The 16,998-nt window shown below is 42.9% G+C and overlaps 1 protein-coding gene across 1 annotated transcript; it reads left to right on the top strand.

The window, feature by feature from the left end:
* Window positions 1-2,397: 2,397 nt before the first annotated feature.
* Window positions 2,398-16,893, top strand: cmya5 (cardiomyopathy associated 5). The gene is made up of 15 exons (XM_030738202.1): window positions 2,398-2,577; window positions 3,341-3,986; window positions 4,118-4,969; window positions 5,120-6,946; window positions 11,845-11,940; window positions 12,030-12,248; window positions 12,360-12,382; window positions 12,758-12,882; window positions 12,972-13,106; window positions 13,260-13,406; window positions 13,666-13,813; window positions 13,928-14,061; window positions 15,636-15,753; window positions 15,838-16,014; window positions 16,094-16,893. The coding sequence occupies exons 1-15, from the start codon at window positions 2,462-2,464 to the stop codon at window positions 16,353-16,355; spliced, it is 5,025 nt and encodes a 1,674-aa protein (XP_030594062.1). The 5' UTR covers window positions 2,398-2,461; the 3' UTR covers window positions 16,356-16,893.
* The last annotated feature ends 105 nt before the right edge of the window (window positions 16,894-16,998 follow it).

Raw genomic sequence — 16,998 nt, 5'->3', positions numbered from 1 at the left:
GAATTGGCAGGTCTACCACTGGTGCCCTGTGCTTTTCACAGTTGAGAGCAGGTTCACCCTGAGAACATGTGACAGACGTGAAAGGGTCTGGGAGAAGCCGTGAAGAACATTATGCTGCCTGTAACATTGTCCAACATGACCGGTTTGGTGGTGGGTCCGTGATGGTTTGATGAGGCATATCCTCACGGACCTCTACAGGCTAGGCAACAGCATCCTGACTGCCATTAGATATCCTGGGCCCTGGGTTCCTCCTGGTGCACAACAATGCCTAGCCTCATGCAGGCAGATCCTGAAGGATGAAGGAATTGATACCGTTACTGGTCCCCATGCTCTCCTGACCTAAATCCAGTAGAACACCACTGGGAAATTACGTTTTGGTCCACCCGACTTCGCCAGGTTGCACCTCAGACTGTCCAAGAGCTCAGTGATGTCTCAGCCAGATTGGGGAGGAGATCCCCCAGGATCCCATTCGTCGTCTCATTAGGAGTATATCCAGCATGATCCCCCACCCCCTTGAGATTTGATGGTTTTTCAGAGTGTTCCTTTAACTTTTTTGACCAATGCATTTTTGCACCAACAAATTATTTTCTGAAGAGCTATTAGCTGAGGTGACTGTTGTCTGATTTGGTGTTATTGAATTGAATTGAATTGAATTGAATTGCACTGTGTGCAGTGTCCTTAAAAAAACTGAGGAAACTGGACAAGTGGAGAACAAAAGAAGAACAGGCAGGGCTAAAAATCTATCTACAACAGATAAACAGTATCTAAAAGTCATGTTTTTAAGAAATCTTAAAAAAAAAAAAAATCAAAGACCTGACACAGGACCTGAGGGTGCATCTGGTCCTTTAGCTGATCCATCTACTGTTCACCGAAGCCTCCTGAGAAATGGTCTCAGTGGAAGGATGGCTGTCAAGAAGCCATTCTTAAGGAAGAAAAGGCTGAGGTATGCCAAATTACACAAGAACTGGACTGAAAATCAATGTTAACCGGTCTGATGGAGTGATTAATCCAAATGAGAAATCTTTGATTCAAATCATCATCAATATGTATGGAGGAGGTCAGGAGAGAGGTACAACAGTGTCTATAGCCATCTGTAAAACAGTGGAGGCTCTGTCATGGTTTGGGGCTGCATTTCAGCCAGTGGTGTTAGAGATCTTGTCAAAATTGATGGAATTATGAAATTATGAAAAGAAAAAGTACAGACTTTTTAAAACAGATTTTAATCCACCATGTACTACCATCTGGAAAACATCTGATTGGCTTCATTTTTCATCATGACAATGATCCCAAACACACTGCCAATGTTTTGGGGATAATGCCAACATTATTGAAGCAGTGTGGGATCATCTTGGCGGACAAGGCAGCCAACATCTAAAGAGCACTGAATGTCCATCAAGAAGCCTGAAGAATTATTCCTGCAAACTACTTAAAGAAATTACAAGAAAGCTGCCTGAAAGGCGGTGTTGAAGAATAAAGGTGCTCATACCAAATGCTGACTGTCAAGTTTGTTAGAACTGTACAAACTCTGCCTTACATACTGTATTCCATGTATGTTTGCACATGATTCAATAAATCACTGCATCTATTTTCCATTTTCCTGGCAAAGACGTTTGCACAGAAATGTATTAAGGTAACTTTCAAAGCAAAATGATGCAGCCATCCAAAGTTAAGAATAACCAATTATTAGCCAGTTATACAATATAGTATTTATTCAGAATCTATCAAAAATCGAATTCCAAGACATTTATCAGAAGCCTTTATGAGATTAAGTGCACAATTCATGGATCTTGAGAGAAATTACAACCTGCTTTTTGTATTACACTCTTTGCAGCCTCCTCTGGCAGCAGTGTGCTGAGTGCTTTTTGTTCTGTGGTTTGACGCCCTATTACAACTAGTTTTATGACTCCTGTATAGTTCCTGTCAGGGGGTAGTTACCTTACAAGATACGTGTGTGTGTGTGTGTGTGTGTGTGTGTGTGTGTGTGTGTGTGTGTGTGTGTGTGTGTGTGTGTGTGTGTTGCCACCAGCAGCAGGGGGGCAGGGGGGCAGGGGTAGTGTTTCAGCACATGGTCTATATTTAACTTGGCGAAGGGGATTTTGAACTTAAAGTCATATTGCCTCTTTCAGCTGCCACTGGCACAGAAAAAGGTGCTGTGAAACACTGCTTTTATAAAATTTTGAAACTTGAAATTCTTCTTAATGTTAACTGTTTGTGTGTTTAACTCAATCTTTAGTGATACCCACCCTCTCCGATTGCTTTGCCCTTCTCTATCTTGACTCCCCACGTTTTACTCCCCGCTCTGTCTATTTCTGTCCTCCGCTGAGTCAGATGGACGGCTCCCAACTTAGAATGACACAAACAGGCGGACCGACTCCCAATTCAGAGTGACTCAAAACATCAAGAGGACTCTAAAAAACAATACTTGGAATTGAAAAGAGAAGATTTGGAGGAAATTGCCAAGATGGAGGAATGTGAGAGTTTGTACTCGGAGATGACGGAGCTCCAGGAGTTTCAGTGTGAAGCTTCAGATGTGATGAGCCAGGATGATGAAGATGAAGTGGAAGAATTACAAAACAGGTGCTTTTTTAAAAAATGTGTGCTGAAGAACCTCAATTGTGACTCATATTATTTTTGTTTAGGGTGGTCTTTTAAATGTTGGCCTTTTGTTTTCTGAGCTTCTCAGCAAATAATTTTGATATAAAAAAGGAAAAGAGAAGTTGTGCCTCTATCTGGAAAGGATAAATGAGCAGGGCTCCATTAATCTAATCTAACACCTTAAATAATCATATAAAGAAGTGCCACTGTGGCAGCTTTATTCATATTTTATATTGTTCACCATTCCATGCTTTACATCTAATTTTTGCTCCAGCTATTCTTGCCATTTCATAAATAGTAAGACACTGATATGTTGGAGGTGTCCAAGAAGGCTAGGCATCTCTTTTCTAATATTACATAAATGACGCTTTGGGACGTCACCTTGCAGAGGGCCGAGATGTATTCATAGCCAGAGGGGTAGCTCAGAGAGCATCAGATCATTATTTTTTCAGATCATCACTCACACTATCAGCCTGGCACCAAACACTTGACCTAATGCTGGAGATCTACACAGCTCAAGTAATCATCTTGAGGAAAGATTAACTGGTGTTTTCAACTTAGATTAACTCAGCTGCCTTGGTGGTGCAAAACGTTGTTCAAATATGTTTTGATTTGATTCATTGCTCTGTCCTCTCCTTATATTTCCATGAGCTGTGCCAAAAGGATCTCCTCTTGCAGTCAGACTGTTTAGTCATGCCCTTCCTGCTCTCCTTCCTCTCACTCTGTCCATTCCTTTCTCCTTCAGTCTCCGAGAAGTTGTCCAGGATCCATCGGTGAAGCCCAAACTCCAGTGCCTAATGGTGGATCCATCATTCTCGATGGTAACAGTTCAAAGCGAGGACAGTGGGATTGTTTGGGAGACGGCCTCTAGCCGCTGCTCTACTCCCTGGGCCTCTGAGACGAGTTCCACCTCTGAAGCCTACAGCATGGAGGGCTCTGGAGCTGCAGGAAAGATTACCATTGTTTTTGATGAGGAGAAAGTGGTTCGCAGGAGGACAAGATCTGGAGGAAGAAGCAGCAGGCTGGGGGACAGGCTGAGTCGACCTGGCAGTTCAAGATCAGCTTCAGCTCTTGGAGTGGAGAGACCGGAGATGGCAGAGGTTTCGCTTCCCAATGTCAAGCCGGAAAAAAGCAAAACAGAGACGGACTTGGAGGAAATCAAAAACAAAGATCAGCAGCTGTTTAGTTTGATATCAGAAGGTTATGAGATTCTCAACATTAGAGTCCCCTCTAAACTACCCACTGTGGATGAGGAGGAGAGTACAGAGCTGCAGGACAATTTGTCTTATCTGGACCAGACTCCAAAGATCAAGTCCCGTAACCACCATGATAGGATGTTGCAAGACAACCAAGTCCTGCCAGAGGGGGTGGAAATACTGGAACATCATGAGGTACTTTCTGATTGGTTTAAAAGTTAGTTATAATGAGCTCTTTAATCATTTTTCAATCTTTATTATGTATAATTTGCAGGTTTAAGTATTACAATTCAATATTTGAGATGCTGATTTTAATTTCTCTACAGCCCTCGAAGCAAGATTCTTCTAAGCCATCAGCAGACACAGAGCTTGGGCACACACCCACTCAGACAGAAAGCACCAGTGACATCGACTATTTCGAGAAGTTTACCCTTTTGGATGTGGTGGCTCCTGGACAACAAGCACCAGAGCTGCACGAGGAGGTTAAACAGCCTGCGGCAAAATTCCAAGCTGAGAAGCAAAAACCTGCTAAAGAATTAGCCACAGGCAGCCCCTCTGCACCCGAGGACTCCTTTGTGTTTGTTTCAGATGTAGATATAGTTGGGGAACACCTTGATGAGGTCTTCTATGGAGAAGGACTTCCTGCTGATGCACTGCGTCAGAAAGAAGAGGACAAGATGGAGCATGGAGGAGGGCTGAGAAGCAGGCGAGAAAGCCAGAGGTCAATGAAGGGGAGTGGATCAGTGTTGTTTGAGAGTGAAGAGACCAGTCTCACTCCTATCTTTATCTCTCCTGGACCCCCTAAGATCATTGACCCGATCCTGCTGGAGGAGCCAACTGCCATGTCCTTCATGTACTCTGACCTTTATGAGGATGCTGTAGGTGAGAGGAGAAACAGTGACGAGGAGTACTCTGAGGCAGAGAGTGTGGCATCTGAGAAGTCATACGTGAGATGTTTGTCAGATTCAGAGGAGGCAGATGGGTACCTGGAGAAATTCATTTTAAAAGACGAAACTCCTACAGTGCATATTCAACCAGAATCAGTGGCCAGTGAGGGGGAAGGAAGGATGATGTGGCCACAGAATAAGTTTGAAATGACAGGATGTCTAATAAGAGTAGCAGAAGAAGAAAAGAAGGAAAAGGCAAAGAAGGAGGAACCAGAGAAGCAGGAGTTCAGTGTTGGAGATAGGAGTGAAGATTTACACTCAGCAGCGCTTGAAGAGAAAAGAGAAATAGATAGGGAAACAGAAAAAGAAACAGAAGAACTGCAACTCTCCAAGGAGACTCAGGAGCAGGCTATAAGAGTGACCTCTGAAGATTTACATCAGGAGTCAAAACCACTGGAGAAGCAAATGGGAGATCAACGAGTGACTCATGAAGAAGGAACAGACAAGACCGAGTATTCTGACTGCACCACAGAAAAGCCGCTTGCTGAAACTCACCAGGTGGACTGTAAAGCAGATCAAACCCAGCAGAGTGAGGGCCATCAGAGAGAAGAAGAAAAAAAGTGTGAGGAAAGCTGTACCGAAACTGGGCATGGCTGTGAGGAGCATCGAGTGCCAGAAAAGACCAATGAAGCGCTTGTAGTGCATGCAGATGAAACAGCAGTGACAGCAACCGTAAGCAGCAAGGTGCCTCCTGCAATCACGAAATCTGAAGTCCAAGCAGAAACCAGGAGTTTGTCTGAGGAGGTTGTTTCTGACACTAAGATAGTGGCTGCTGATGAGGAACTAGTAACCACGGCAGAGGCCTTAGCTGAAGTGAAAGAACCTGAGACTGTGAGACAGGAAATGCTCACCCTGACTGAACCGTCCTGTCAAACGGAAGACACATCAGCTGAAACATCAGCAGTGGAGCCAAAAGAGGCAGCAGATGTTGCACCTATTGAAGTTATCACTGACTGTGATGCTGCAGTGCACACAATTGTGGAGATAATGGAAAAAGCAGTGAATGAAAAAGAGATTCAAACCCAAGTTCATGTTGATCTTCAGGAGGTAGGAAGTGTTCAGACAGCAGATGTTCCAGAAGAACATGAATCTCTCACAGAGGAAACTACTCCTGAGGACATGTTGAGTAAAAAAGCTGTGGTTGCTGAGCAGGAGCTGGAGGTTACAACTGAACCTTCCAATGAAGTAACCAAACCTGTGTCACAAGTTGTCATGACAGATTCAGATGAGAAACATCATGAAGCTGATAAGCAGCAACAAGACATGACTGATGGTAAATCAGACAAAAGAGACTCTAAAATACCTGCAGAGACTACTAGGACTTTGGTTCAGGACATAGTGACTGTAGGTGATGACCTAATCCTCCTCGTCCCCAAAGGACAAGCTGTAGAGATGGATATAGAGATCAGTCAGTGGTCAGAGAAGGATACAGTTCCTATCCCAGAGCCTGATTCTACAGGTGAACTTCAGGCACTAGTAGAAGAAACAAAGATGGAACCTCAAGTTGAAGTAGAACCAGAAACGTCTGTAGAAGAAAAAGAACAAACCAGGAATGATTTTCACACGGACTATGCAACATCTGCACCCATGGAGGAAGTTAACTCAGAGGAGCAGGAGATGCAGAGGGACCTGGAAAAAGACAAAGTCATCTTTTCATCACAAGAGAATTCATCTGGACTGCGCAGAGAGGACGCACAGCTTGAACAGACAGATGCAGAGCAAAAGGCAGAGATCCACGAGATGGAAGAAACAAGCATTATTAAAGAAGATCTAGCTCCATGTGTTGATCTGCACAGAGAGGATGTTGAGCAAAAGATGGAGCAAGATGGGGGATTTGAAGAGCCCGTGCCTGATATCGAGATGGAATATGAGGTAATATCTGAACAGGATGCAAAAGAGATGCCAGAACCTGAAATACAGCGAGATGTAGGTGGGCTATTTTTACCTGAGCCTAGTCTAAAGAAAAAAGAGGAAGAAGAGATGGAGGTAGAGAAGGTAGATTATTTCCCAGAAGAAGAGCTGATTGAGGCTGACTATGAAATAATCGATGCAGAGGAGGAAAAGCAAGCCCAGCTGGCTGCTGAGCTGCAAGGGATGGACTGGTTCTGTCTGACCTGTGGATGCCTGCTGTCAGAGAAAGACTGCATGTCTGGAGAGCATCACAGCCATGATGTGACTGCTGTGGACACAGCCTATGAGGAAATCAAGGTAATCTAATATTGACCACGTGCTGTGTAATGTATTCTCAAGGACCTTAAAAAGAAACCACTCCTGTTATTCTGGAGTGTTTTCAGCATGTTGAACTAGTACTGTGAATAGCTGGAACGGTGCATTTTTAAATTAGATTATTTCAGGCCTGGGATTTATATTTTTAACAAAAAGTCTGTTGTCTTAAGAACAGGAGATTATGGTGTTTGAAAAATATATTCTAACCACACAGGAAGTCCCTACTATACTACAGGCTGGGGTAGGCAGAGGCAGGTGAAAGTCCTCTATTTAATCCATTCAGAGCTCACATCCTACATCTAATGCTGATGTAATTAGTCTCACCTAAGCTGGTCTAAAAGAACCTGTAACTGGTTTTGCGCTCTACAGCCTACATTTCCTAATTCCTGAAAACAAAGCCTTCCTCTTCGACCACCCAGACTACAACACAGAGTGCAATACAAAAAATTACACAACATGATGAACTAAACAGAGGAGAACTCCCAGATGTTTCATCATTTGAACATGTGGCTGCTGAAACAGCACAAAAACAGTTCTCGTGACTGACTGCATGCTGCACTCAAATAGCAGCTCATTATCATACACTTCACCAGCTTTATTGCAGCACACATCATAAACATTTTACTGGCATTAGTTTATCATAAACTGGTCTTAAATTAGTCAGCCATAACATTTCCATTCATGCCAACGAGCCGCTGCTTCTCAGGCAGCTGGATGGCTGCAGCCAAGCACATTGACTCGTTGTGATGCAATACTCTGTTTTGATCAGTGGACATCATCACGTAGAAGCTGATATGTGATCTGTTCTCACACACACACACACACACTTTTCTGCATTGCCGTCCCTCTGGGTCAGCCCAGGGTCGGCATCAGATAATGTCAAGGGCAGGCTGTCATGGTCCTGGGCCGTCTGCCCAGCGTTTTGTGTTTTTTAGTTTATTTTCCCTGAGTGTTTAATTCCCGGTGTGTTTGGATGATCTTGTTCCCTTTGTCTCTGTCTCCCCTGCTCCATGGTCTTGTCTGTTTTGTCCTGATGTCTTGTCCCTGACCTCCTGTGTTTTCATGTTGAGTTATTCCTAGTGTTGTGACTAGTCTGCGTCTCTGCCCCGTGTCTGTGTGCCAGTTCCCCGTATGTAGTCTGCGTGCACCTTGGTTAGTCACTTCCTGTATTATTTTGACAGTCTTGTGTTCCCTGTGCTTTGTGTCTAGTTTTGCTAACCCCTGTTATTAGTTTCATTTGCTTCACCTGTTGCTCACTGCTGTTTCCTCTTGCCCTGATTACCTGCTGTGTATTTAAGCCCTCAGTGTTCATCTGTTTCTTGTCGCGTCATCTTCAGTGTTCCCTCGTTGTGTATGTTCCTTCTCTGTAGTTCCTTTAGTTTAGTTTTGGCATCTGTCCAGCCCCTGTCTAGCTGTGTTCTGGTTCCTGTTATGTTTTCCCAATAAATCCTCTAAGTCCTGTTTTTGTGAGTCTGCATCCTGGGGTCCAATCCTGCCTGCCACACACACGCCATGACACAGGCTGTGTGGCAGGCAGGAGTTGGACCCAAAATACAGGACTCGGAAAACTCAAAAAGCAGTTTTATTGATGAGATTTTACCAAATACAAACTAAAGCAGGTCAGGATCAAGTATTTCAAAACTAAGACTCGTGTGGGAAAACCGACTACAAGGGAGGACACAGCCATCTGGGGATGACGTGACAAAGAACAGAGGAAAGCTGAGGCATATATACACAAGAGGTAACAAGGCAGGAGGAAACAGGTGGGAGCACAGCTGGAACAACTCATAGAAGATGAGACAAGGGATGCAGAAGACTGTCAAAACAAAACAGGAAACAGAGATCAAGACTGAGACAGCCGAACTTGACACAAAGACAGAAAGGTAAACAAACACGGAGACGAGACTGACTTCACACAGGAGATGCAAAGGAAAGAAAACAGACGAGACCCGGCCAGACTGGAAAGGAAAGGGAACCAACATCATAAAACAAGGAACCAAGATAAACTCAGAAGCACAAAGAAATATTTTTATATTCAAAGGGCAAGATATAGAAGTAGAACACAAATCATGTATCAAATCCAAAATCACATCATGGCACATAAGGAAATGAAACGTTACCTGCAGGTTCGAAACATGCCGTATTGCAACAACTAGAGAAAACTCCTAGAGACACATGCTTCACCAGTAGGTAAGTTATTTTGGTTTCTCAGAGGTCTGACAGGATATGTCTGAGACATGAGACATGAGAGACGAGAGATGTATTTGAAATATGAAAAGTTCTGGCACTTAAATCAAGAGAAAGTTGGAACAATGTAAGAACGATCAAACGTAATTTCCAGCTGATATTTGAACCAGGTCTTGAGGATGTGTGATCTGCCATATTCATGTGAAGTATTGACAGCTGTAGACAGTAAACAAGACAAAGATCAAAAGAGCAAAGCTATAACGTAAGTCTGACTTCAGCACCAAGAAGTGCAGAATATTCAAGCGCTCCTCAAAGGAGAAAATTGATCCTGGCATGTTCATCGAAGGAACTTAGGAAATCTGTGAGAGCTGGAAATCACAGCACACTGCTTCACTTCTTCATGCATGGTGGCCCATTTCTCAAAGACATTTTAAACCGCTCTGTAGAAATTCACTCTTAGATGAGGAATTCTTAGCAGACAGTTTAAGAAAATAAAGACTGCATAAAAAGCATAAAAAGTTAGCCAGCTGATCCTCAGACTAATTTAGAACTAAGATGTCAGGGTGGTTTGTGGTTTCATATTATGGAGCCAACAGTGAGAAGAAAAAAAAACCTTTCAAGATCACAATAACTCCTTTGAACATTTAGTGTGGCCATGATTGCTAATTCCTCAAGGAAGTCAAGTTTCTTGCTGGAGCTGAACAGAAAAAAATTAATACATTTAGACATCTAGCTAAAGTCTGGCTGTTAGTAAGGCAAAATCTGTCTTTGTGAAATTGGCCCAGGGGTGTGTGCAGGTATGTTCACACATTCTCCCTCACACACACTCACACACCTGTTCTGACTCTTAGCAGTGAGGCAGTCAGTGTCAAGGAGGAGAGAGCAGGGAGCGATCAGTGACCACAGCTTGACCTAGTTAAATGTGAGCTGTTTGTGCTCGAGTGGTGACAGGGGATCTCCATCGCTCTTCTTCCTGGAATAGCTTCTCTAATGACTCTCCTTGAAGCTCCTTTTTTAAATTCAAGATGAACCTGTTTTATCACTCCTAATAGTAACAACTAGCAGGAGGGATTTGTTTAATCTTTTAAAAAGGTGAAGAATTCAACAGAGAAAGTGAGAAGGTTTGACCCACTTAATAAATTCACAGTAGAAACATGTTTTTTTCCCTGTTATCTTGAGTGAAAAGAAAAACAGGTTGTTTTGAGTTGGTTAATAATGTTGGGGATGTTACTTTTTTTTTCAGTGATGTTTTCTTTTGTTTTCATCACCTGTGAAAGATGAAACACCTTCTGTGATATACTGGCTGGGATACCAGCCCACAAAGAGCTCTGGAGTCTCACTTTTCTGCTACATTTGATTTCAAACTTTGTAATCTTCCCACTTTGATAGTTTCAAAGTCTGAGAGAAGCTTGGTTCAGCTTCAACACCATATGCAAAATATTTCACTAATTACACACTGCTCAAAAAAAAATTAAAGGAACTCTTGGGCAGCACGGTGGTGCAGTGGTTAGCACTGCTGCCTCATAGTTAGACCATCTAGAAGGCCTGGGTTCAATTCCACCTTGGCCCAGGCCTCTCCCTCTCTCTCTCTGTGTGGAGTTTGCATGTTCTCCCCGTGCTTGTGTGGGTTTCCTCCCACATTCCAAAGACGTGCACTTACTGGGGTTAGGTTAATTGGCTACACTAAATTGCCCATATGTGTGTGAGTGTGTTTGTCATGGATGGATGGATAGCAGAGAGGGTTGTTAGTCAGTTTCAACTCCTTTGAAGTTAATGGGTAACCCAAAACATGAATGGTTTTACAGGGGGAAGCCATTTGTGTTTTGTTTTTTTTTCTATTTTTTCACTACTTTTGCATTTGGCTAGGATCAGTGTCACTACTGGTAGCATGAGGTTGCACAAGTAGTCCAACTCCTCCAGGATGGCGGAGTGCCATTGCCAAAAGGTTTGCTGTGTCTACCAGCACAGAGGAGAGGAGCTGGAGATGGAGGAGATAGTTACTCTGGGAAAGCAATTGAAGGTCCTTAACCCATCAGCAGGACCGGTATCTGCTTCTTTGTCCAAGGAGGTACAAGATGAGAACTGCCAGAACCCTACAAAATGACCTCCAGTGGGCCACTGGTGTGAATGTCTTTAACCAAAGAATCAGAATCAGAAACAGACTTCATGAGGGTGGCCTGAGGGCCCGATGTCCTCTTCTGGGCCCTGTGCTCACTGCCTGGCACTGTGGAGGCTGATTGGCATTTACCATAGAATACCAGAATTGGCAAGTCCACCTGCCCTGGTCCCCAATCTGGGAGGAGATCCTCCTGAACAACATCCATCCCCTCATTGGGAGCATGCCCCAATGTCGTCAGTCAGGCATACAAGCACTTGGGAGCCATACAAACTACTGGGTGTCATTTTGAGTTGTTGCAATGATATTTAAATGAAAATGGACTCACTTTGATTTTTAGGGTGTCTTTTGGGGTGTCTGTAGGTTGATCATTTTTATTTCTATCAAACGATGTGGCTCCTTTCGTTCCTAATATATTACCCAGTCCATATCAGTACAAATATACAGCTTGATTTTTTTGCTTCCGATTGGGATCTGATGTGTTTTAAAGTGTTCCTTTCATTTTTTAGTTAATTTTAGTTAATTTGAATCAGAATGCATACAATTGATATTTTACCTCCAAGTGCTTGTTGAACAGGAGACACTGAATGGCTGGATCTCAGAGCTTCAGGAGAGGTCAGAGAACATTGAGGACTTGGTGTCAGAGCTCGAGATGGCCTACAATTCTGTAGAGGTAAAACATGCTTTAGTCCCTGTCAGCAGCACTATTAGCTCACAGTAGAGTTCGGTCAACAGTCTCTCTTTGATGTCAATCTTGCTCAGGATCAGTTCATAGAGACCGAGGCAGCAATGCAGGCGCAGAACAAGGAGATGATGGCCCTGGTGATGGAGCAGTACAATAACATGTCGATTAGCATGGAAGAGGAGAAGAAGACCAAGCTGGAGCAGCTGTATGATCAGATTGTCTCCTTCCAGGAGAGTATTGACTCTGCCAAGGCCATTCTGGAGACCACAACCAGAGAGGCTGAGACTGAGGCACGGGTGAGTCCTGAAGCATCTCAAAATCAGTGGTATTATGTTTGGCCAGTGATTGATCATCAGGGTTTGTGTCAAATTTCTGGTAAATTCTTCTTCCATCTGCTCCCCCACCAGTCATCTGAAGACATTCATGCAAGGTAATTTGCTTTCAGTGAGTGTGAGCTTGTGGGATTTCCTAATAACTATATAACAACACTTTAGTGGTAACCAGTTCAGCATGCTGCTTGACCTGCAGAACCATAACCTATGGAGTATTGTCAGTATGTTGGATATTGAAATGCATGTGTGAATTTTCACTCCACCCATTTCCCACAGCATAGAAACACAGCATATAGGCTGAGTTTCCCAGCATGGATTGTATCTAGTATTTATAATGGAGATCTAACAGAATTTTTCTTTTGGTTTTAGGACTAGGCTTAATCCATGTCTGGGAAACTGGCTGATAAAGTCAGTTGAGCAGATGTCACAGTTCACATTTTCCATTCTGATTTCCATTGTGGTTTTATGGTCAGACTCAACGCAGCTCTGGACTCAGCCTCATCAATGGAGCTGGGCCCCAAGGGACTGCTGGTGTTTGAGGACTATGCCAAGGCCAATACTTCGAGCTCAAACCTCGCACAGCGCAAGGGAATCCCAGGTACATCTGCTGTGAATGTACCGTATGTTTGCAGATCTCTCGGTGTCATGTGATCTATGTGGCCTAAAGCTTCCCGGTGTGTTCCTCAGTGCCTCAGAGGCCTACATTGCAGCCGCAGGAGCCAGGCTCAGCCACCAGCACCAGTGTCACTGTTTACTGGAAAGTCAACCCTGGAGATGTCATAGACTGCTTCCAGGTCTACTGCATGGAAGACCCACAAGGAAGTAAATACTTTCAGGAGATCTTGTAGATCTTTTTTAAATAATGCTGTTCAACAGTCAACAAATTAGATTTTTTTTAAATATAAATTGTAAGGAGATGGTCATCTTCAGGGTTACATCTGAGGTGTTGCATACCTGTATTGCTGTTGTCCACAGCTGTGTCAGAAGAATATCGTGTAACAGTGAAGGAGAGTTACTGTGTTCTGGAGGAACTAGAATCTGACAAGCTGTACAAAGTGTGGGTGATGGCTGTCAACTATACAGGCTGCTCTCTGCCCAGCGAGAGACTTACCTTCAGAACCGGTCAGTCTGCACACTAAACTTTCAACAATATAACTAAGTTGTCTAATAAAAAAATTTAAGTATAATTTTCACATTTCCTGATATGCTTGAAAGAGTTTAGATTGATTTTGAATGGCCAGTTAGAGGTGATTTCACTTCTACTACATTAGGACACTATGCTTGGAAGCAATTTGACTGTTTGCAGTTTACAGAAGAATCAGGAAAAGGTTGTCCTGCAAAGCCAAAGGTGTATTTTACATTATGGTTATCTCTCTGGCAGCTCCATCAGTGCCAGTGATTGACACAGAGCGTTGCACCATCCTGTGGGATTCAGCTACTCTGAGGTGGAGCTCAGCAAAAGAGAGTCCAGGACAGAGTTACACTTTGGAGTACTGCCGACAGTACGAACTGGAAGGAGAAGGGCTCAGGTGGGTGTTAACCAGACGGGAAGGTCCACTGACACATAGTACTGTACAAAATGTTTACATAAAAAGGTTCATAATGTATACATGTGCATATATTTTTGCTGATGTGACTCCTAGATCCATATCAGGTATTAAAACCTGTGAACAAAAGGTTATCCTGCAACCCAATGAGAATTACCTGTTTTACATCAAAGCCGTGAATGAAGCTGGTGCCAGCGAACAGAGCGAGGCTGCACTCATTTCCACAAAAGGTATGAAGAACGCACACTTCACAAACCATTTTTAAAAATCTAAAGGCATGTACAGTCGTGGTCAGAAGTTTACATACACTCGTTGTTGGAGTGGTAATTCTGGTCTTAATGATTTCTTTGAACTGTTCTTTTTCCAGGGTGGAATGATTGTACAGCATACATCTGTGATGACTTTAAAAAAGGAATTTGATGCATGAATTTATTTTGGATTTTAATTTGGTTTTAATTTGATTTTATTTTGGTAGTCATCAACAAGCTTCTGGCATAATTCTCCCTGGATATTTGGTCACTCTTCTTGGCAGAATTGGTTTGTTAAAATTGGATGGTTTCCTGGCATTGACCTGGCTTTAAAGCAAGTCCTCAAATTTGCAGTAGGGTTGAGATCGGGGCTTTGGAAAGGCCATACCAGAAGCTTTAGATTAGTCTGCTTCATTCCAAACCCAGTTGCGATGTGTGTTTGGCATCATTGTCCTGTTGGAACACCCAGCTCTGTCCAAGTTTGAATCATCTAGCGTTTGATTTACGGTGAAGTTGAAGATTTTGGAGCTAGTCCTCTTTATTATTCCATCCTCTTTGTGCAACGTGCCAGTACCACTGGCAGGAAAACAGCCCCAGCGCATATTGCTACCACCACCATGCTTAACAGCTGGTACAGTGTTCTTAGGTTTGAAAACTTCACCTTTCAAACATACTTCTTGTTATTGTAGCCAAACAGCTCAATCTTTGTCTCATCTGACCATAAAACTTTCCTCCAGGAGGTAATTGGTTTGTCCGTGTGGGCAACTGCAAATTTCAGTCGAGCTTGACGATGTCGGCTTTGGAGCAAAGGCTTCTAGTAAAACTTGTTTCATTGTGGACAGTGACACTGGTCTTCCAGCAGTTTCCAATTCACGGCAGGCTTGAGCCTTAGTGGTTCCTGGGTTGTGAGGATGATAGTTTAGGTCTTCTTTTAGGCCCTGGCAAAGTGGTGACACATATGAATAAATTGTTCTTATGTACAATTGTTTGAAATACTGATCTTGGAATCTACAGTTGTTCCAAGAGACTTCCCCAATTTGTGTAAATCTACAGTTCACCTTCTTAGATCTTCACTGAGTTCCTTGGACTTTCCCATTGCTCTGAGTATTAGTCAACCCTGTCAAACAAATCCTTTTTATGCTGGCAAAGAAAAACTACCAGTTGTAGTCAATAAGAAGTTAATAGGCCTTGGCCTTGTCAAGTTAAGACACTGTAAAACCTTCAGTACCACTTATTAAAAGATTTGAGTTTGTGTATATATTTGAGCCTTTATGTATGTATACTTTTGATCCTGTGTGCATTACAGAAAATCCAAAATAAATTCAAACCTGTGCACCCAATTCTTGTTTTTTAAAGTCATTAAAGATGTATGCTGTACAATCATTCCTCCCTGGAAAAAAGAACAGTTCAAAGAAATCATGAAAAGCCCCAAATTACCATAGGATTCATGCCCATGGTGAATGTATCCAAACTTCAGACCACAACTGTACAAGTACAGCACATAATTTCTGCTCCTATGCTTGTGTTTTCATACTCTCTGTTACTTCTGTCTTCAGGGACGAGGTTCCACCTGCTGAAAGCATCAGCTCATCCTGCTCTGCAACTCTCCGAGAACCAGACCACTCTGCACTATTCCCAGGATGCGCACAAAACTGCCTCACTCACAGCCACACAGTAAGTGTAACCCAAAAACACATCCAGTAGTCCCTATTAGAAAAACTTTTTTTTTTTTTTTTAAACAAGCAGTGTGTCCCATAGGTGTCCATCCATCCTGGGTGAGTTGCTGCCAGCACGAGGGATCTACTACTGGGAAACCAATGTGTCACAAAGTATGGCCTACAGGCTCGGAGTGGCATACAGCGCAGGCAACGGAAGCAGCTCACTGGGAGAAAACAGCCTGTCCTGGTGTTTGCAGTGTATTCCCTCGCCATCAGGGTAAACTTAAGGAATTTTCTTCCATTGCTGTGATACTTCTCACTTTAACTTCTACCTTTCTCCCTCTCTGTCCTTCCAGTTGCAGGTATCAGTTACTCCACAATGACATTCAGTCCAGCGTGTTTGTGACTGAGATGTCTGACCGAGTGGGTACTCTCCTGGATTACCAGCTTGGCCGTCTGTCTTTCTACAATGCCCAAAGCGGTCAGTTATTAGGGGCCTTCAGACAGAGTTTCACCCAGCCATGCCAACCTGCTCTGGCCCTGGAGTTGCCTGGCAGCCTGGAGCTCGGCATGGTGCTGGAGGTGCCCGAGTTTACCAAGGACAGCTGGCTCCATTAGCAGCCTCACACACTGAAGAGTTTACAGGCCATGATGGACTCTTAAAATGTTGCAGAATAAGGTAGAAGAGATGATTCCTCTAAAACTAATGTATAGGTTTGTGTGTTGTTAGAAGCAAGAAACCACATAAAACTCAATTTAAAATAATTTTTCTGCAATGCAAATTACATGTGTAATTGGGTAAAATTTAAATAGACACTCTTAATTAAAAAAATAAAGGGATACCTATGTGATATCTACTTGTACTTTTTATGGAAGGAGAAATGAAATGTGGGAAATGTTATAATTTTGAAGAAAATGTGACAATTTTTTACTGTTTTTGTAAATGTTTAGTAATTTTACCCTGTTTATTCAATTCCTTTCTGACAGATATGGTTAGTAAGTGCACTGATAACGCATTGAAATCAAAAGCAACCATTGTATAATTACTCAACAAATTACTATTCAAGTTTTGTTGTTGTTGTTGTTTTGTTTGTCACCACAAAGTTTTAGATGGAGTTTGTGTCTCCAAACATACACTGTGGCACTTTTTAAACTGTTTCATAATGTGAATAGGTTTGTTTTGTGTAAATAACCTTTTTAAACAGATGTGATCAGTTCTTTATTTCTTATGTGCGACTGTCAACAAATGCAGATCAACTGT

Source organism: Archocentrus centrarchus, chromosome 9 (assembly GCF_007364275.1).
Source record: "Archocentrus centrarchus isolate MPI-CPG fArcCen1 chromosome 9, fArcCen1, whole genome shotgun sequence".
NCBI lineage: Eukaryota > Metazoa > Chordata > Actinopteri > Cichliformes > Cichlidae > Archocentrus > Archocentrus centrarchus.
Note: the sequence above shows the minus strand (reverse complement) of the source record. Positions and strands in the feature narration are given on the sequence as shown.

Coding starts and splice junctions, on each gene's coding strand:
- cmya5 (XM_030738202.1), top strand. CDS start 2,462: ATGGAGGAATGTGAGAGTTTGTACTCGGAGATGACGGAGCTCCAGGAG. Junction 6,947..11,844: donor CAGCCTATGAGGAAATCAAG/GTAATCTAATAT, acceptor CTTGTTGAACAG/GAGACACTGAATGGCTGGAT. Junction 12,883..12,971: donor ACAGCGCAAGGGAATCCCAG/GTACATCTGCTG, acceptor TGTGTTCCTCAG/TGCCTCAGAGGCCTACATTG.